Source organism: Sitodiplosis mosellana, unplaced genomic scaffold, assembly GCF_009176505.1.
Source record: "Sitodiplosis mosellana isolate CC-2019 unplaced genomic scaffold, AAFC_SMos_1.0 Smas_scaffold_6150, whole genome shotgun sequence".
NCBI classification, from domain to species: domain Eukaryota; kingdom Metazoa; phylum Arthropoda; class Insecta; order Diptera; family Cecidomyiidae; genus Sitodiplosis; species Sitodiplosis mosellana.
Window position 1 is genome coordinate 2402783 of NW_022601391.1, and position 21857 is coordinate 2424639.

Below are 21857 nucleotides of genomic sequence, written 5' to 3' on the forward strand. Positions count from 1 at the left end.
TGCCTTAAAACATGCTGCTTCCTAAGCAATGCAAATGCGAACGTCTGCTTTTAACTGTTATTTTCCATTAAGTCCTCGATGATTTAACTTCCTTCTCTTAACCTAACACACATTTTGATGATATCGCTATAGCAGTAATTAAACATGTTCACACGATATTTTGTCATTTATTTTCACTTTTGTTCCATTTTGTGGCCACCTGATTTTCCACTTGTTTGTGTCGAATTTTTTTCTTCGTCCGATTTTGTTTTGTTTCAGATGCCAATTTTCAGCTCAAATGCCAACTTGATTAGATTCAACGTACAGCATATTGTATATTGCCTCTATAAGAAAAACGACGATTTCAACACTTGACTTTATGTAATTGGAATATATATGATAAAGTAGGCAATGAAAAAAAAAACTCGATGAAAATGTCCCTATAATGAAGCGGGGTCTTCTTAGCGAATTAACTATTATCTAACAGAGTACATTAAAACGCTGCTTTGTTTAACATTTCTTTGTGTAATTACTTAAAGTATGTAGCAATATTGTGGCACTGAACAACAACAACAAAAATAGAATGGTTCGTTTCGTGTTTATGTGTATGTGGTTGTTTTTCTCTTAAATTGTGAGTCGATCAATGAAATTTTGAAATATCCTAACTCATCTGATTTGTTGACAAATCAATGAACTAAACCAAGAGTACCTCTACATTCGAAATTTGGGGAAGTAATCATCGAAATCATCATTTTTCCAATTTAAAAGCACCATTTAAGTTACGGCAAAAAAATGAGAGGAAAAATCGATTGTTTTGGATGGTGCTGTTCTCCTGGCCGTGATCAAAAAATGTTAAATAGCGCAGTAATTGAACTTCTTCCGAAATCTTTTTTTAGAAATGGAAAGAAAATTGCTTATTTTTCTTAAATTGAAGTCGAATGTCGAACGAGCAATAAAAATCGGTTGAAATCGATTGTCAGAATGACGATGCGATGGCGACAACGAGTGAACAGTAATGAATACCGCACGACGAATCTCATTTTCATTCGACAGCCATTAATGACGCCGGCGACGACGATCTTGTTGATCGAACCGAACCAATTTTAAGCAATTATATTTCACACGTGAATTTTTTGTTTTTTTTCGCGTACGATACGAAATGCTTTCTTGCCCAAGCACGCAGTATATGCATCAATGAAAACAGCGGCCATACAAAAACTGAATGGAAAAAAAAGTCATCAGCCTCAAAATAGAGTATGAAAACATTAGCTGAACCGTGATCACATACACGGCAAAAATGTAGCCATCAATCATGTCCATGCCGAAAAAGCGGGCTATTTTTAGACCAACCATATGAAAACCACAGACATTGAACATTGGCAATAATATGCACAATTTCCATAATTAAAACATTGGGTGGACGTCACTGAGAAACGCTCATTCGATAGAAGAAATGAACTATACAATACAGCACACAATACAAAAAATATATTATAATAATAATTGAAAAGACATTCAAAGGGATTATTGCAATAAATATATTGCCATGCGAATATGTTAATTCAATGTGAACATAACACTTAACATAAAGGGAAAAACATAGCGGAATTAATAATTTAAATCGTTGATTTTCACTTGTAAAAACCACTCACACACCAATGTACGAACATGTCTTTTATGTTGTTTTTTTGTCTTTAAATGGATAGAGATTTAAGGTTTGATTTTGTTGTTCGATCTTCTGCTCGCAATTAAAAGCTGAGCCAAACTCTACTGAAAAACTGTACGTTGATATGTCTACAGCACAATGGCCAAAGAATTGAGGATGATTTTTCAAGTACGATCCAATTTACATGAGAATTAATTGCTAAAGACTTTGAGCTGAATTTTCAGCAATCTTTCGTCGTATGTTTTACGGATTTGGTGAATTGCTTCAATCCCATTGGATTTGTGTGGTGTCGTCGTCGTCGTCATCATCATCGTCACCATCATACCGTCCTTCTCGCGCAATCCATTGCTGCTATTTATGGGTTTATATGTATGGCCGACTGGTTGCTATCTCTCGCAAAACAACATTGTTTATGATTATAATCACATTGATACGATCGCTTTTAAACTCGTTGGAAAACTGTGTGCACTTCAGAGAGCCAGCCATTTCAAGTGGAGCTGTTCATTGGCCCAACGTTGTTAATCCAAACGATGTGATCATAATTCGATTTTAATTAACTTTAATTCCGATTTTTTCGAAGACAAATTGATTTCGATCGGTCAACGGAAAATTGCGCGGCCTTAAAGCCATCACAAAAACTATTTCGAAAAATAACCAAAACTAAACAAGTTGTTTTGAAGCTGCATGCGCGCGTCTATTTATGTGTGTGTGTGTGTTTGGATGTGTGCGCTTTCCGGAACAGATTCAACTAATGAAAGATTAGAGTGGTAGATTCGACTTCTTCCACCCTTATTCTTAACCGATTTTTATTCTTATCACTGGAATTTGGCATTACAATGATATTCGAATGGGTGTTATGATTTCAATGACACAAAATAAATCCCTAAACTTCTTAATTATTGACTCGAAATACGAGGAAATGACGGCTCGAACTGTGATTGCGCAAACAATACGGAAAGTCCGATGCAAGTACAAGGTATAAAGCATAATTGTTAAATGTAGAATTCATTTGGATGAAAATTTGCTTTCATTTGTTTCATTTTCATTGGATTATTTGACGCCGTATGATCTATAACAGTACTTGTGATCGATAATAATGCATGCGATAAAAGCAGCGGGGAAAAAAGAGACGAAGAAACTCGATAAGGTAAGCGACGGAAGACGGCTGAGTGGAAAGAAAGACAATGCGACACACGGCCTCACATAACAATTTTGTTTGTCCTTCAGCCGAAGATCTCTCGGTCCCCGAATGACGTATAAATGAGCTAAACAATTCGATGACTGGTTCTTTGAACGCAACGTGCCAAACCAGCGACTCAATTATTTCGTCTCTTTGAATGGATTTTAGTTTAAGTGAATTTGATATGCAACGGACCAAGCAACCGGTTGGACTGTTACTGCACGAGAGAAAAAAGAGCATTCCCTAAATGATTTATTCAATTTATATCCAGTCTCAGTTGAAATGCAGACTATGTGAATATCGCAGTAGCGGTGAATGCTGCGCGTGAGTTGCGATTACACTCGAAGATAACTTTATCACATCCTGGTGATTCTGCAATAAATTTTGCACATGTCCAACCATGCATTTTGTATGGATGCTGAAGCGCTGACACCGAGAGAGTATGCATGTGGAAAATCAAGAGCTCCAACAAATTGAAAACAATATTTTATTTAATTGGACGGGAACATGATGGGTTGGAAAAAATGTAAAAAAACTACACACAATACCATCCTATCCTATCCTATCTACACAATTTATTGATGATTCGTTTTCTACCCATCAAATGTACTGACAAAACGTATTAAAATCACCGTAGGTGTTTTGCAAAATTGATTTGCTTGACCATGAGCGAAACCAATTGAACGCACACCAAATCCAAAGTTCTAGGGACTTTTGAACAGATTTGCCCGATGAATTCCAGTGACTTGCTTTGTAAGTCTGTGTAATAATGTATATTTAGATTCGACTCAATTCAATAAAAAAACCATTCTTTGTTGGACAATATTCAGCACGTTTTTGTGCGAAAATAAACGTTTTCTCATGCATTAAGTTTATGATTTTTGAAAAAAAAAATTGCTAAATCTTTTCTGAAAATAAAAATGCTAATTTCCAAAGCAGATGATCTTTAAGGAAAATTAGCCATTTCAAATTGATAATATCATAGGACAACATCATTATCCTCATTATGGTCAGAGATTCTAGTACAACGGGATTCACCAGAAAAGGAAGTAAAATATTACAATTTATATGCGACGACTGGTTCCCCGGCGAAGCAAAATCCCAACAGAAAAAATTGCCATTATACTCATTAAAATGAACCGTCGATATGCGGTGATAATAACAATTGTAAACAGCAAATGAAACGCGGAAAAAACGCGTCAAAACTCTTTGGGTATCTGAGATTTGCTTTGTCGTTCCATCGAACGCTGCATTTGTTTACAATATAAGATTCAGAACATTGTGTGTAATCATACCGTGGTTGCACGACTCCGCTTCCTTCATCCACACACGTGAATTAAATAATGGCCTGACAACGGGGGAAAAATATCCTACATACATAACTATACTACTATCGAGTACAAAATATACACCTTTCATCTCATTTTTTCCATTCTTTTTTTTCTTTATTTATATGTAAATCGATACGATTACAAGTTAAATTGTATTGGAATTATTCGAATTTGTGTAGGTATAGGGGGAACTCAACGAAATATAATGTTAACAAAAACAGCTTTTATTTCGAAAAAAAAAGAATAATTTTAACACTTAGCAGATCATTGAGCGCATAAAATCCACATTCACATCGTCGACTTTCTCATTCCTGAATGAGGAATGTTGGAATGTTCCATTCGTACTTCCGGGGCAAATTGTAAGTTTCTATGAGAGTGTTAAATTGTTCCATTTATTTTGCCGACTATTTCAGTGTTAAACGATTGCTTGTGTTTCGTCATCGTAGAACGAACTGTTGATACAGTTTTCATGTTATGACGCATTGCATTTAAAAGTCATTGGTCCTTAGCAAGTAGTGACGCGAAATGTCATGTAATTGATATCATTAGCAAGACCCGTTTACATGCAACTGATTTGCAAATGCCAAGCATGCCTATCATTTTGGTTACTAAACTGTGTTCGAACGCAAATATTCACGGCGAATTACCAAGAAGATAAAATGTCAATCAAATTCAAAGAAAATGCAAGAAGAGCACACAAACAAAACCAGTGAGAAGCGAGTCCTACAGTTTTTAATTGAAACGCTATTATTCAGTTAGTATTCGGTGTGTAATGGTAATTTTTGCGCTGGATTGAAATGGTGGTCAAATATTTAATGGACCATTGTTTAGATTTGCCTTGTTTTGTCTACAATTGTAATAGCAAATGCTCATTATTACAATTGTTTGTGCAACTTTCGTTGTGTGGCGTCTCTTTAAATTTTCTTTGCACTTCTCCGTCCATCCGTTCGTTCGTTTATTTTGAGCGTTAAATGAGCGCGATGTACACAATTCGGCAGCAGCCGAATCGATGAATGAATTACTATAAAGACGTACCTGTGTGCGCCATCTGGCTTTTTATTCTCGTTCGGTTCATAAATTACCTAAACGATCTCTTCGGTCTGTTTTGTTCAATCACTTTTATTGACCGTGTCAGAGTGTGTTGATATGATGTGATGTTTTTGCAATGCCATCGATATAAATGTAGTTGATTTGAACTGTAATTGTGTACATTGGCACATCAATTAGAAAATTGAACTTATTTCATGGCAGCGATAAATCAAATAATGTAGCGCATGTTTCCATGCATATGCGCAACCAGTGATAAATGAGCCATTACCATTGCAATCGCTCCTTGAAATGTGGTGCACATATCAAAATCCATCAAATTCGGCATGTGCCCATTAGTCATGGCATGGTTAACCTAAATTCGAGCACATCAATGCCCAAATGACATTGAATCTAATCTTAAAGGTAGACTGTGGTTCTTAACTGTGGACTGTATAATAACCATCATTTGAGGTTGGGTTCAGTCTACACAAAAAAAAAGACTATATCAATAATGGAACCGAGATCTTCATTCGATAGAATCTTTTTTTTTCTGCTGCAATCAGCTAAAGCTAAAAAAGACAAATTCACTGCGGAGTCAATCTTCATCGCATTAAATCAATTATGAAATCGTTTATTTTGTTAAATTAGCCGATAACTTGGCTAATCTAGCACACATTTGACGGTAATTTAATGTTCGACAACACGATAACACTGTCCCATATAAGTGCACACACACACATAGTAGTCGTCTTAATACGAACGGACCAATTAACAATTTACAAGTGGAAATGGCACGCAAAGATTTGATTTGATTACCGTAAATGTGTTAGCAGACTCATCATTGTGTGTTTTCATTTGCAAATGACAATAATTTACTATCAATTAGACCGAGCGCACGAAGTAAATGCCATTTGATTGGAAAAGAGCACACAAACCGCAACATTTGTATGAGATCTTTCTCTCTCTCTTCCTCTCGAATTTAATGCGAACCATCTTCCGATGCCACAAACACACCGATATATGTGTGTTAAAACAATAAATTGCATTTTAATGATTTGCATTATGCACAGCACAAATGGTAATGTGTTCTACGCGCGTCACATCGCAATATTTGCACATATTTACCCTAAAAAAGCGAATCAGTGTAGTAACCAGGCGAGCGAAGAAAAAACAACAACAAGCAAATGGAATCGAATTGGCACAAAGTCATGTAATTTGCACAGGCCGGCCACATCATTATTGGGAATTGCACAATAGCTTAATATGGAATCCACCTATATTTGGTGCGATGGATTTTGATCAAGCAGCAATTGCTACTTGATACACACCGGCTTACAGGTGATAATATGTCGTGTCATTTGTGTATTTAGATACTGTTGCCTGTGTCAAAGTGCACACACTGAAAAAGACATGTGCCATCAAAGGAATTTTGCAAATTGTGCAATTCTAGTCGCAAATGATTCGTCTCATTCGAAATATGTAATGCTTATACGTGGACCTTGAACTCAATCTATTTTATATGGTATTTAGTGTGTAGGGAGCATTTCGATACACATCACGAAACTAAGCATTTGCAATTGTCGCGATAGCACGTCACGTCTGAGATCACAACAATTGCATTAGCCAACGCCAAGGAATCGGAATTCGATTTGAGTTAATGGAAATTAATGTTGAAAAAAAAGAAGCATCAGTAAGCATATTGTCCTTCAACGATGTTATCAGACTCTTTGACATTTTTCGGTGCCATCCAATGCGATCGGCACAAAAAAAAAACAAACAAATGCAAAACCAAGAATTATAGCGATAATTCATGAAATTAGTTTAATGCAAAAGATCGCGCTTGCCATAAACAATCAAATATAAATACTAGATGCAGTTTTTTTTTTCATTCACTGGAATCTGTCTGTATACTCAATGTGTGATATTGGGTCATTTTTTGCATCTTCACAATATTTTGCGTTGCATTTATCTACAGATGGAATTATTTGTGCCGTTTGTGGCTGTTTTTTTTCGTTTCTTCTTTTTTTTCTACATGCATCTGAGTTATATATTGTTGTGTCATTTGCAGACTCACGAAATTGTGAATGGATGCAAACGCCCAATCGTACACTTTGCTAAAGCTATTGATAAAATGTCTGCAATGTAAATTTAATGACAGGTTCTAAACGTATCTCTCTCTCTCTCTCTCTCTCAACAAATGGTAATTGAAGACAATATGAATATGCAGCACAACTTGCATGTGTCAAGTAAAATACATTGCTAAATGAGACAAACACATTTCGAACCATCAACATTCGTGTGAATCGCTAACACGACACATGTGTGATCGGTTCATCGTCTATTATTGGAACTGGTACTGAATGTTCCGACTATTTTTACAGCACATTGCATCAACTATAGAAGGTGTTTGACATGTGAATATTACTTTGTATGCATATTCAAAGAGGAAAATGACATTCCCAGCACAAATTGACGATAGCATTTAAAGTTAAGACAAATTAAATTTTTGTCGAGACTTGATCATGCAAAAATGTAAGTGGCAACATTTTTTATGCACATTTTACAAATTCTTTTCCGGTTCATGCTTCATTGTCATTGAATTCATATGAATTTCAAATTTCGAAATTGGATTGCTACTGACTCATGGGCTGTGTCATGATTCTGTTGGTTGTAAGCTGAATCACGCCACCTCTATTTTGTAAGAAGCTAATTTGTTTTACATTGATTTCAAAGAACATGCATAAGTGGAAGAACGTTGGATGTTTCGGCGATAAGCGTTCTGTACAACCCATAGCTTTTTATGGAAACAACAAATTTGAACATCATCAATTTAAATAGTGATATCTATTTGAGGTAATCCAACAACTACAGAATATTCTGTCGTCAAGTGACTTTATTTTAATATGCATGTAATTAATATTACCCACACGCTATAATCTGATCAAATTCTATTGACACCGGCTTCACGTGTGAATAATACTGCTACAAGTCACACCATAAACGTATTCGTTCGCTGGTTCATTTACCACATTCACTTCTACCGCGTTGTCGATATCAGAACAGAGCCAACAGATTTAGAAAAAAAAAATAACCACACAAGACATGCAAGAATTTGAAGTGTAAATATTAGATAGAACTTTACCACATGAACGTCAATCTTCGTTTTTCCACTGAAGCTGCCATAATTGGTCACACATGCAAACATTCATGATTATTCATATAATTTTAGGCAATTGATCGTGGTTTGATGTACGAAGCTGACTCAGTCAGTAATTATTCGGCCCAACTAATATTGAACGGTTGTCAGAACGATTAATCATTGTCAGAACCGTCACAGAATATATCCAACGATATATACCACAATCAGAACACCATGTTTAAACTTCATACGGAATGAGACTAACAAAAAAAAAGGCAAACTAGCGAATCGATGCTGTTCCAAGTATTATTAGTGCTGATATTGGTACATGAAATCAAATTAACCCCTTTTCGATCACTAACGTTTTTTAACAACTATTTTTTATTTCCAAAAATTCGCTCTTCAGCTAAAAAAAAACTCGAATGGTTCTTGTCTAAAGAGAGGTGGGTGAACCTAAAATCATCCAAAAAACATACAATCTAAAGATTTGGTCGTAGAGTTTCTTTAAGAAGTATGTTTTTTCTAGCTTTTATCAGAATTAGTTTGAGTACCAATTTTCCAAGCGCATTTCTTCATAGACAAGGTGGGAAAAATGCAATATTTCAAAAACGAAATATAAACATTTTATTATCCAACGCAAAGTGTGAGCGAGCTCACGTCTGAGTGATAGAAAGGTGGAGCAGACACAGAAGGCGATAAATGGAAACTTTGTTAATTTATTTTTGTAATCATTCGCATAAATTCATTTCGTTTCCATTTGAAAAGCTATATACTGTCAGTTGTTCATCATAAAATGCACACTGCACAAAAGAATCGGGGTGTGCATATATATATATGCCTGTCGCTCCCACTGTTCGTTACCAGTCGTCTAACGGCTGTGCATAACAATGCAACACATTGAATGAATAAAACTGAAAGAAAAACTGATTTTACTGAGAGAAAGAAATAAAAACAATTTGTCATTGAACACCAAGACTTGGGAAGACAAATGAGCGCACATCTCATTGTATTTGCAAAGACAACACACTTCAGAATAAACCGCGCACCGTTTTTCTATTGATTCAATGTGTGTGTGTGTGTGTGTGTCTGAGTGTGCGTGTGTGTTTCTTTGTTTTTATGCTTAGTTTTGCTGGAATGATGGAGCAAGATAGAGAATGGTGGTTTAACGTTAGTGCGTACGCTGCACACACGCAGTTGAAAACCCATTCAATTTTAATAACTATTTTACCAGCTTATTCTACACGTACCGCTTTTGTCTTTTCGCTTTTTCACGATTGTTGGTGTATAAGTCAATTGACTCGTGCCAAACATTTACTTTGGTTTGCGAAAAATTGCGGTGCTTAACGTTTTGACACCATCAACATCATAATCATAGAATCGCCCAGATGACATTTTTACATATTTGACCAAATTTATTGCACTGAGTTCGAACAGTTTTAATCGAAATGATCGACAATATTTAGACAGATGATATTGCTGGAAAATCGCCCCATCGTGTGATTTAAAACGGTAAATTAACAAATGCCTCATGGAAATTTATTTCCAACTTAAGACTGATCTACGGTTTCCCGGAAATTCCCAAGCAATTTATCAATGTTTCTATGGATTCTCATTTAACTCTTTGACTCACTGTCCGTTTGCCCCATAAATCTTCTTATGTTATGATTTGGTTTATCTGATTTTATGTGATGAGAAAGAAATATTCATTGGAATTTACTGTGTGGAATGTGATGTGATTTGAATTTTAGTCTATGCGGGCAGCCAAAGTATCGAAAATTTCGCGTAACTTGTCACGTACCGTAATTGACGCGTGCACATCTTGCGCGATGCGAATATACCTAGACGCACCAAAAAAAAATGTGCGCATATTTAATTACATAATAATAGACACAAGCATTATTCAATCGTCGCTTGAGATGTATGTGTGTAGTTTGTTTTTTATTTTGTTGCCTTTGTTCATTCCTCTCGACACTTCTGAGCAGTGCTTCTTTTGTACAGTAAAACGCACTTCAATGTTTAAACAAGAGAAAGAGCAAATACTTTCAAGTTTGTTTTTCAACTTTAAAAAGAAAAACACGGTTGTGATTTCTTTTTTCTCTCCATCACTTGTGTATCCAATGTGTGATGATGATGAAATGAAATGTAGAACGATGATGATAAATAATAATGGGTCTTGCGAGATATGCCCATAAAACGGGCAAACTTTGTTGATTTCGATCAGCTTCGTGACATTTGCAAATATATTATCACGAAATTATTTGCCACTTTGCGAGTGGTTGAGATTGAAACGATGCCCGAATTACAAACAATGTCAACGTTGGCTATCGATGCCACATTCACCAGTTCATCATTTACGCAGTTTGACACGCGTTCAAGTCGCATGCGAATTGTTACAGAAATTCTATGTATACTCTTCATCCGAGCGCCTAAAATCACGTACCGAATGACGATATTGACGCGTGCATGGCACATGCTTCACATACACCGACATTCGCGTGTGTTAATTAGTTCCTATATTTTATGTAAGCTCTTTTCCGTTTTTCTTTTCAAGTTGCATGTGCAACAACGAAAAACATACAGTCTAGAATGATTATAGTATCATTGCTATCGATACTGTTCCACGCATGCGATTGCAGTAATGAATATAGTTGGAGATTGACAGATTTGGTCAAATGTAATCGATCGACTTCGATGTGTTTGGTTCAATTATTTCTACATCGATTGGCGTTGAGATAAAAAAAACCAATTTTAGTCTCCGCCGTCGAAATGATTTTAAAGCTGTATTGTCATACCTACATTCGAATGTGCAAATAGTTTGCATGTCGCATTATGGTGCGCTTTTTCCACCTTTTTCTTCAAATAAATATTCGGCATCATATTTGCATAAGCATTTCTCTTGTGCGTGTGCCGTACATTTTTCGGTTCCTGTTCGGTTTTCGAGAAATTGTCTTCAAAAACAATAGCAGATAGCGATCAATGTGAAATTTTGTGTTGGCGGTAAATAGGTAAGAAAGTAATACTCCGGATGGTGTTGAGTGCTTTTCTTACAATTGACAAAGCGAAAATGTCCATGCAAATTCGATGGAATTAGACGATTTGGCATGCCACACCCAACATTTTTTTTACTACAATGACGCTTCTACCTCATATGTTTTTTGTTTTTTTTTTTTCTCTTCCACTCTCAATTACATCTCGTCTTTTCTATTTAAGCGGTTTGTTGAACTGTTTCTGTATGGTGAACGATCTGCCAAATATATTGATTGAGCGCAAGAAAAAAACAGAAGAGTCGAAAAGACAATAATCTCAATATAAAATGGGACTGTGCGGGATCCATAATAATGATGCGAAACGAGCAGTTCATCCTATGGTGCATGCCACAAATTTCTAATTAGAATATTTTATGACATCGGAACTGGATTTTAATCGGTCATGCATTCAAATTTGGCGAGCCAATTCTACGATATTTAAAGTTCAAGCAGGAGGCAAGCACGAGGATATTAGCGTTTTGCGAATAACAACATCATTTTAATGTGATATTAAAAATCTCAAAGTCATTTGTCGAATTTGGCCGAAAACAGAGTGGAGAAACAAAAAATGTGACATGCAGCATTCTTCACCTTTCAAAGAGTTGACAAGATATAACCCAATAAATTGGGCTACTATTGATATTGACGCCAATCATATTGAATGCAAAACCGCTTAATTCATCATAGGAGGCACATAGGGTTTTTGTTTTGAATGTTTGTCTAGAAGCACACACCATATTGATTGCCAATGATCGTTATTCATTAGCATGTGAGTGTGATCGACCTAGCGACATGGCTCTGTTATCAGCCTTCATAATGTCTTATTGAAATTCAAAGCGGTACGTTTTGCCACCGCTACGACCGCCGCCGTCATCGTGCTTTGTATTGTGTACGCGGTCACGCAAACAATAAAAACCATCAAACGTATGATTAGCGCGCCAATCGGTATTTTAATTATCCCAATCATTTCAGCAAGAGAGCGAAGACAACTCTCACGATTAGAGGTCAACGTGTGATTGCGTTCTTTTTTGTCTGTGTTTATCGTTGCTCATCGTTGTCTGTTCGATTCTTTATTCCTTCGCAATCGGTTCTTATGAAATATGTTGGAGCTAATAAACGGATTGAATTTTTATTCTTCTCAAGTTTTTTCCTTCTTTTGATAATCACTGGTAACAATGGTAACAAAAATCAAAAAAGTCAGACAGTTATAAAAGAATTTTATTGGGTAACTTTCATAATTTATCGATCTTATTGATAAAGATTGAATGGAATTCCTCCAGCTGACATAATCGGGGGTTTTCAACATATTGGAAATATCTAAATAAATCAATAAACACGATTGATTCTCATTTTTTTTTCTATAATTATCGATTTTGACCATCTCTCATTCGAGTGTGTTCTGTGGCAACTGTTATTTTAAACCACATTTCATGAGACACACATGTCGAAATCCATAAAACAGATCAAATCTGCAAAAAGATGATTTTCATCTTGGAGATGAGGAAAAAAGATGACGAAATTTTCAAAAAAGATGACTTCAATCTTCATCATTTTTTTTCTTAGGAAACGTTCATATTTTTTTTTTTCAAAAGGGGAATAGTAATTGCATGGTGCATATGCATTAGTTTTCAGTGAATTATAATACATTTAATTCTGATTTTGAAATGGCCTATTACGATAATTGTGGTGCTGGTCAAAACTGAGAACATTTGTTATGAACAATAGGTATTATTGGAGCACATTCCACCGTCAATACTGTAAATTCATCTATATGTATTTCGTTGATATAGTAGAAAGACCAGTAATTGTTTCTGGTATCATTCGACATTCTGAGAAATGAAGAAATTCTCTCTCTCTGAAATTTCATGAAAAAAAAACAAGATAAAATAGCAAAAAATACGAAAATAAAAGTCACTTCACAATGTATGAATGTTTATGGTGGAAAATATAATTTTTCACATAACTATGTGAAAAACTTATCTAAAAGCTATAAAATGAGTAAGCAAATAAGTAATTTTCAGAAAAATGTAGTTATTTTTCGATCACATTTTAAAAAGATGACATTTCGATGAATTTTTTTGAAAAAATATGACGTTTTGAGAAAAAAGATGACTTTTGTGCAAAGATGATAATGATATGACAAGCCTAAAAAAAAGATGACTGTCATCTTCAAAAGATGACATCTGGGACCATTACTAATAAGTCGTGATGATTTATTGGTAAAAAAGGAACACGAATTCTGAACCTATTCGATCAAAACTGTTTCCCGATGTTCCAAGAACATCCTTTGGTCGAATAACACTAATTTCACAATTGACGATCATTTTTATGACTAAAACGGCAGAGAAATAAGATGATAAGAAATGGACAACACATAGCCAATATTACCAATGATGGCAGATGAAACTCGTTAGCAAACAAGCGACCAAACATCGTAAGCATCTTCCATATGTGTTTTGCTTTTTCTTTGTTTCTCCTCGACAGGTTAAAAAAGTTTATGGTGCATGGAGGAAATACTAAATGTTTTTTGGCATGTTTTTTTTAGCACTACATGAAATGTAGAGCTACTAATCTGCTTTTTTTTCCTAGATACTTTTTGAGTGTTGAAACAAATTATGGTAAATTTGAATTGTATGCTCATATTATTTTTTTAATTTAAACCAAAGGCAGTATATTTCAAAAAAGAAATTAAACCAAGATCTTCTAATTCATTTTGCAAATAAATATATTACTTCAAAGTTGCTTTGATGAAATACATTTCATGTAGTACGCCAAAAAATTGTTTGTTGTGAAACAACAAAATAGATTAAATAACTAAAAACTCAAGAACGCAGAGCGGAGCGAAGCGAAGCTCTGCGGTCTTGTTTCTTCTGTTGTACCAAAAGCCTGATAGAGAGAGGGAGAAAGAAAGAGAGAGAGAGAGAGAGAGAGAGAGAGAGAGAGAGAGAGAGAGTTGAAGAGATGAAGCTAAAGTGCCAATATCTTACATAATAGGAGAACAGAAATCACAGATGTGAATGAAAACGAAGTAAGAAAGAAATTAAAGTCATTAAATTATGTTTGGCGAAGCATTTGTGTAAGTGACGAAATGCCACAGTCCATAACACACAGCACACATACCGCAGAAAGAAAATAGAAACCAGCCAGAGTATACGAATCGCTATAATTCGAAAGAGAAAACACTTTTTTTTTTCTTTCTGTATGCACATCAACCGATAGGTCAAATGTCATTAGTTACAAAGAAGACCAACAAATTACCGTGCACCAAAGATTCCGCCAATTCTACATCCTCATTATTCATTCGAAATGCAAAAATGAAATTCTATTTAATCATATGATTTTCGCCTTTTGAATGAACTCCTTCTTTTTTTCCATGATTTTGGAATGATAAGCAAATAAAGCATGTGCCAAGTATCTGTGCAAATAATGAATTTACATGTTGCTACCTGAATTTGAGCTCTCTCGGTTCGTGCTGATAGTACAGATGTACTCGGGATAGGTGTTTATCAAGACATTTTCAACTACAATTACCGCACGTAATCAAAAGAAAATCACAGAAACTCTGACATCAAAGCAACTTATCGGCACACTTGGATTATCGGTTTAACACATTTCTTTTCTTTTTCTCGCAAAGAAAAATCATTCGTTTGCACACACACACACACACACACACACACACACAGATACACAATTGTTGCCAGTATTTTTTTTCTTCTAGCGAACCATCTTAAGTACAGCGGACAAATTTAATTTATTTTGTAACTCTGGCCGAATACATTGATAGAGTGTAGAAAATGAAATAAAAAATGCAGAAAATGCGCTGTTGTCGGTATGTTGACGGGTTACCGCGTAATACCTTCACTTTATATAGTGACTGTTTTTCTTTAATAATTCGCATTTATCGCACTACTGTTGGCCTGAACCCTAGCGCAATCATTTGCAGTTACTGTAATGGATAAAAATTCACTTTCTGCCCCGAATTCATTTTCGAGTGGAATAAAAATAATCAAACGAAGCTGCAATGCGAAAAAGTGTTTGCGCTTTTTTCCCATTCCTCACCAGATTTAAATGGCTGTGATCCATTTTGTAATCACTGTCTTCATAATTTCTAAAACAAACCACATCCCATTGAATTGGTTGATTACGTACGCATTTTATTACACACATGACAACGCCGTTTTCTCAATCCGATAATTGTGATTAATTTATCTTTTTGTAAAGTTTAGCATAAGTTTTTAGAAAAAAAAGGTTGAAGATCTCTTTGAATGTAAATGTGAAAGAATCCGAGTAAATGAAAACTTTTCAATTGGTGTTTTGCTCTCCTTCTCTTGAACATTTGATCTAAAAATAGTTTCCGAAGCAAATAATTTCATTTTGCTTTTTTGAGTGTCAAGCGAACGTAGCGCAAAGTCATGCCCAATAACAAATTTCAAAATGGGCGAACACAATTTGGGAATTCAACGGAGATTTCTTCCTTTCGCTAAATATGCACATGAATGAATAATTTATGAATGCAACGGAGCGATTTGTTTAGCATTTGAAATGCAGCCAGCGCGCGTGTGTGTGTTTGTGCGGTAGACGGGGCCATTCATAATCTTCGTCGCATATGCAGAAAATCGATATATTCAAATGCGATTACCACGCAAAACGTATCAATTGAAATGTACTATGAAATCGAATGAGTTATAGTCATCGATTGGATTTCAGGCATTTGAGTGGTATATGGATTGGGAGATGTGTGTGCGACAACGTAATTATGAGTTATTTGTCAGTGCCGCTGCCGATTAAAATAAAATACAATTTGTATGTGAGTAAGAGATTCAGATTACATATCTGTATCGCAATGAACTAATCAATATCAGCGTTGATTGCCAGTTTAAGTGATTAAATTAGTACTCATCTTGTTTTCTAAAGCATTTTTCATCGTCTAATAACTGTAAAACTGTGCACATGCGGATGCTTTTTTTTTGTTCCATCTCCTTGCTATTTGGCAATTTGCAGCATACATCACATATTTTCGGCTTCATCTAATGTTGGATGCTTTATTGCCACTCACAATCGCATCTGCTTAATAAAATCTAAGCATTGAACCATCTTTCGCTCTCTGCTTTTCTCTCTATCTATCTTTTTCGCTTACATTCTTCGTCTTCGTGTATTTGTCTGTGTGTATTTTTCGTTTTTCATGTTTTTTTTTTCATTTCATATTTAAAAAAAGTTCGTATGATGAACTCGTCGAGCGCGATTTCTGTATGTGTTTGATGATGCCTGGTGTATTTTGTTGCTTCTTTTTCATTTCACGATATTTCATTGCACTGCATCAACAAAAATGTTAATTGTGAATCAGCAGTCACTTTATAGTCTCTCGCACATATATGCCATTTTTAATGATGCGCCTGACTGACCTTAGCACATAAAATCTTTTCAGCATTTTTGTTCTTCGTTTTTTTTTTTCGTTTCGTTTCATAAAATTGCTGCGCTATTGCTTCTTGTTTTAACATGATCATTGCGATTTGAACGAATAAAGATACGTTGGTAACAATGAACGGCGCATATGATAAGCTCTGCTGGTATCTATTGAGACGATTTTATCAAAACTGACAATTTTCAGGGCGATTCCCGTACGCTTTTTCGGAAAAATCTTCTTGTTTGATGAAGAAAAGGCGTCTTTGTTCAGAAAGCGCCATCATCATGCGCAGTTTTGTCAAGCGCGGTATACAAAGTTAAGAATCAACATTGGAACTATTGGCATCGCTGTCGATCATTTTATATTGTGAGTTCTTTGAAGTGGGTTTGACTTTATGAGCGATTCAAATATTTGTCGTGTCAATTTTTTTGATTTGATTAAACCGAGTAGGAGTTGAGTAGTTTATTCATTTTTCCCTGGTGATCAAATCTAAATTTAAATGACACACGATCCATAGTCATTCAATGCATTTGTGATTCTTGTACGAAATCAAGGCAAAGTTTAATTTCTAAATGAAATTATAACCAAAGATACTGTCATACTTGTCAAGTGCCAATGCAAATGGCAATGAAATGCCCAACGAAAATTGACTTTTTTTGTTTGGCGCAACTACCGGAATTTCAGTCGATTCTCATCTTATTACGATCTTTTGACCAAAAAGTATTTGGCAACAATCGTTCATGCGACTACGATTTCCGCAGAATCCACATTATATAATCGCGAGACGATAAGATCTATCTTTCTTCTGTTCCGTTCTGTTGTGATTCTTTGAATTTTAATAACAATAAACGTGAACCCGAACACAAACAAGAACAATGTCATCAAGTTTACAGTAGGCATCTTCGGTTCGGTTCTATTTGCATCATTGAATATCGTTTATCTTACTTTGTGAAACTTGTGACATTTTGAAAAACACACTCGACTCATTTGCTTCGGTCCGAAGCACACGGAGGAAATATGGCAACGCTTTTTCCATCTTCTCCTTCTTCTTCTAATTTTTTATCATTCAGCGAAGCCGGTCTACCAACAGTGACACCTTAATAATAATGTGACACCTTTGAAATATGGGGCTTGTTATCGTTTAACATTTCAACACTGTGATGTTATCATTGAATAACAACAATGTGAAAAAATTATATCTTGTCCAGTCAAGAACAAAGAATTCAAGTAAAACATAGAGCAAACAAACGAGTGTTTTAAATTTATTTTTAAATCGAATGATATTCCATTTCAAAATCTATTAGATTCGTGAGATCGCGTTAAACAGTTCATGGCTTTATTTTCTGTCTGATTATCAATTGAATTTTGCATTGAAAGAAATTAATTTCGCCATTCGCTAATTAAATTCCCCTCTCGTTTCATGTGAACTTAGACTATTTTTCTGTTCACTGATATTAAATTACAGATTTACATTGTATATACAAGTGTATTCATCGAAATTACGAACAGGCAATAGCCTGATCTTTTTTTTTTCTCTTCAAAATGAAAAATTCATTGAACAAAAATTAATTAAGTGAATTTTGCTTGAGCACTGATGTACACTGTGTGTATTCTACGTTTGCAAATTATGTAAATAATTATATGAAAATGACGTTGATGAACCCAAAATGAAAACGGATGAAATGGTTGCGGGCAATTAGTTGAATGTGCTAAATTCAATTTTTCATCCAAACTTTATCGAATAGATTCCATCAGAAAGGAAATGAACCGTTAGAAAGCGATTCGAAGATAGAGATGAAGACAGAAGTCATGCAATCGTTTCGAACGTCACATCGTCCAGCTCGATGTGTGTTGCTGTTTCAATGCCAAGCGTTTCGATGCTATTTTTGAAAGCCAAATTAGTTCTAGCTAACGGAATAACGAAAGGCGTTTACAACATGCGCGCGCTTATCGCACTGGCGGTATTCCGTTTCTGTTCTGAATTCTAGTTGTGCTTGGCTCACATTTCATAGATTTTGCTTTGTAATTCTCATGATTACGTTGAAATTCTTTCTCCTCTCTCGTAAGTTCCGTGAAATTTGCAAAGTAGGTTCTGAGAATCATGCGACGGGACACTTTCTAATTCTCGGAATTTGAGGCTAATTCGCTTTTGTTATGTGATAAGCGCCTCGAATGAGCGATGATTTCAACAAATAATTTCCAGCCAAACTTCACATATAACTCACATATTTCAAAGTCATTGTTTTGGAAATGTGTGATGATTGTGCCGATAATTGTTGTGCACTTTTTTTCTTCGGTCGTTCAATGTTCCATGTTGGACGAACTGAAGCATCACAAATATGGAAAATAAAAGTATTGACGTTATTTAGTGAAACGCCGTGTAATGTGACCCATTGACACCATATTGCGAAGCATTACATTGTGTGCTTTCATCGTGCGCACGACCAAAATACAATGTACTGGAGAGTGTGAACGGTGTACGTGATTGATGTCAAATTGATTGAATCGCACTTGGCGCACACATGATATGCAGTTGAAATGCATACGGCATTTGGCATTGGCACTTGATTTGGCTCAATAGTCAACGGTACTCTGCTTCCAAATTGTTGTCATGGTCTCATTGTCAGCTAATCAGACTGCTCCCATGCACACACGCACGCACACACACACACACACACACACACACACCCAAAGCTTTTTCTCAGTTAACGTAACTAAAGACGGTAACGATACCTATGCCCGCGGTTTTTTTTGCCTGTTCATCTCGCCTGCTCTCCTAATTTTCGATTATTTTCATGTTAGTTTGTCATTGAAACAATTAGCAATCTTGTTGATGATTGCCACTGCGCGAAATTGCATAATAGACTTCGTGCGATGTTAATTAGGATGAATCCAAAATAGTACGAGTGATTGAAAGAGAGACAGCAAACAACGCAAATTCTAGAAACGTGCCACACACACACACAGACACAAACTAGATCATTAAATGGCAATTAGAAGGATTTATTTATTGGTGTCCAGAATGTCATCGACTGTTTGCCAAAATCAGAATTGTGCATATATGGATTGTGCAGGTGGTAGATGCGGTTTGGAATGGCAGGAATGTTAAACTTGTGTGACATCTTGATGTAATCTTTTGATACGAAGATATGGTTCAAAGACCAAACGATTCGAACGGAATTAAACTGAAATCGAACCGAGACATTGCAACGCCATTTGAATGGTAATGTCAATCTGGGTCATTGTGTGCGTGTGATTCGTACTGTACTATTGGGTGGATTCAGTTACAAGTCTTAATAAATTTAAACGTTTTGCTACTGCCGGCTTTTTTTTTGCGCCCGTCTTCTGTGCAATCGAAATTCAGATTCGCGTGTCTAACTGTCTACCTATCTGTCTCGGTTTCGTAGATAATGTTGTAATCTTCAGTTTAAATACATCCGAAAAAACCAGACACACAACGACAACAACAAAAAAGGCAAACAAAAAGTCACTATGAAACTTCACGTGAGTTGACATTTCAATTGAAATATTTCGTGCATTAAGTGGACCATTTCAGTTTTTTTCTCCTTCGCTGTTACGTTGTGTTGTCGTGTAATTTTTTTTTTCCTAATTCAACTTGACAAATATAATAAAATGTAGTACTGTTGTGATTCATGATACAAAAATTGCTTGATATTATGCGCTCGATGACAAGATATTGAGTTATTAAATCACTTTTTGTAACTTGTCTTAGCAATTTACTTGAAAATAACATTTTTTGGGTAATTTTTTTCTGGCTCTTTCTTTATTAACTAAGTTTGTATGTTTTGCAGTCGCTTTACGGAATAAAAAAAATGACTATTTAAATTGACTTGATTAACTCAAGTGAATGCAATAGCAACAGCATTACGAACATTTGTAAATGCATTGAATTTAAATAAAATTGGATATACAACTTTGATTATTAGTTTATTTTTGACTTTTTTTTCTTCGTTTAATCATACAAACTGATGATTAATTTGACTAATTACTTAAAGCGAGTTCAAATGAGTGGTTTTTTTCAGCAAACGATAATGATGACTCAATGCTAAATATGCAAGCAAATGCTTTTTCTTCCTCTACACTCTTCATTCTTTGGAATATTGAATTGAATATTTAAAAAAAGGGAAATTAGATTTTCAACACTTACATAGGACATCACAGCCGTATTCACATCAAATTTTCCTTTGATCTTTTTCACCATGTTACTATATTTAAGACGCTTGCTTCCATAGTATTGCTGCCAAATGCTGGGCTTATTTCGATGCCACTCCAACATAATGTCTTTTTCATCGTTTGTCACATCTTTTGCATTGTCAACGACGACCAGCGATGGCTGTTGCATTGCCAAATTATTTTCAATATGGCCATTACTTGATGGGACAGAAACCGAAACCGAAGTCGATTCGATAGATGTACTCAATTCGATCGATGTACTCGATTCAGATGCATCATTCGATACAGGTGTCGATAAACGGGTCGCATCTCGATTCGATGTATTCAACAACGTTTCTACTTCAATTGGAATAATAACTTCGTTTCCGATGCTATTGTCACTGGAGAAGGATTTTGTCAAATAATTGAAAGAATAATATATATTTACAATAATTAAAGAATATTCAAAATATTTAAGAAAAATTTGCGCTTTACAAATACATAACAAAACCTCTTAAATTTTAAATGAAAATACCAAATCTCATGTGAAAATTACCTATGTGCACTACCACTACTGCCTCGTCCACTGCTACTTGTCGTCATAATCTGTTGGCTGTCTTCCCAGCTAGAACAAATCGAATCCGAATGACGTCGCTGCAGTTGAAAATTACTATCGCTGCTACTACATCGAATCGAATCATTTTCGTACGTATTTAGCAGTATTTTTGATTGATTCTTCCATGTTCGCATCTGATTTTTGGTACCCTCTGAAAATCGATACAATGGAGATTATATTTTTTGTGATGTTTCGGTCAAGAATAATCAAATTGCTTTATGGAAAGGTAAACAAATAAAAAACAGTGGGAAACAATGGGATACAGTGCTTTCTAACTTCAACATATGCTTCAAAGCTTCAGCTAAAAGCGTTCT

General features: G+C 35.3%; 1 protein-coding gene across 3 annotated transcripts in view; it reads right to left on the reverse strand.

Annotated features, from left to right (window-relative positions):
* The window catches only part of LOC129573890 (dentin sialophosphoprotein), a 68026-nt gene that overhangs the window by 15254 nt on the left and 30915 nt on the right, over nucleotides 1-21857 (reverse strand). For all 3 annotated transcript variants that reach the window (XM_055455036.1, XM_055455034.1, XM_055455035.1), the window contains exons 4-5: nucleotides 21484-21694; nucleotides 20923-21328 (exon numbers count right to left, since the gene is read on the reverse strand). In XM_055455036.1, coding sequence (XP_055311011.1) covers nucleotides 20923-21328; nucleotides 21484-21694 — 617 coding nt within the window. The remainder of the gene's footprint in view (nucleotides 1-20922; nucleotides 21329-21483; nucleotides 21695-21857) is intronic.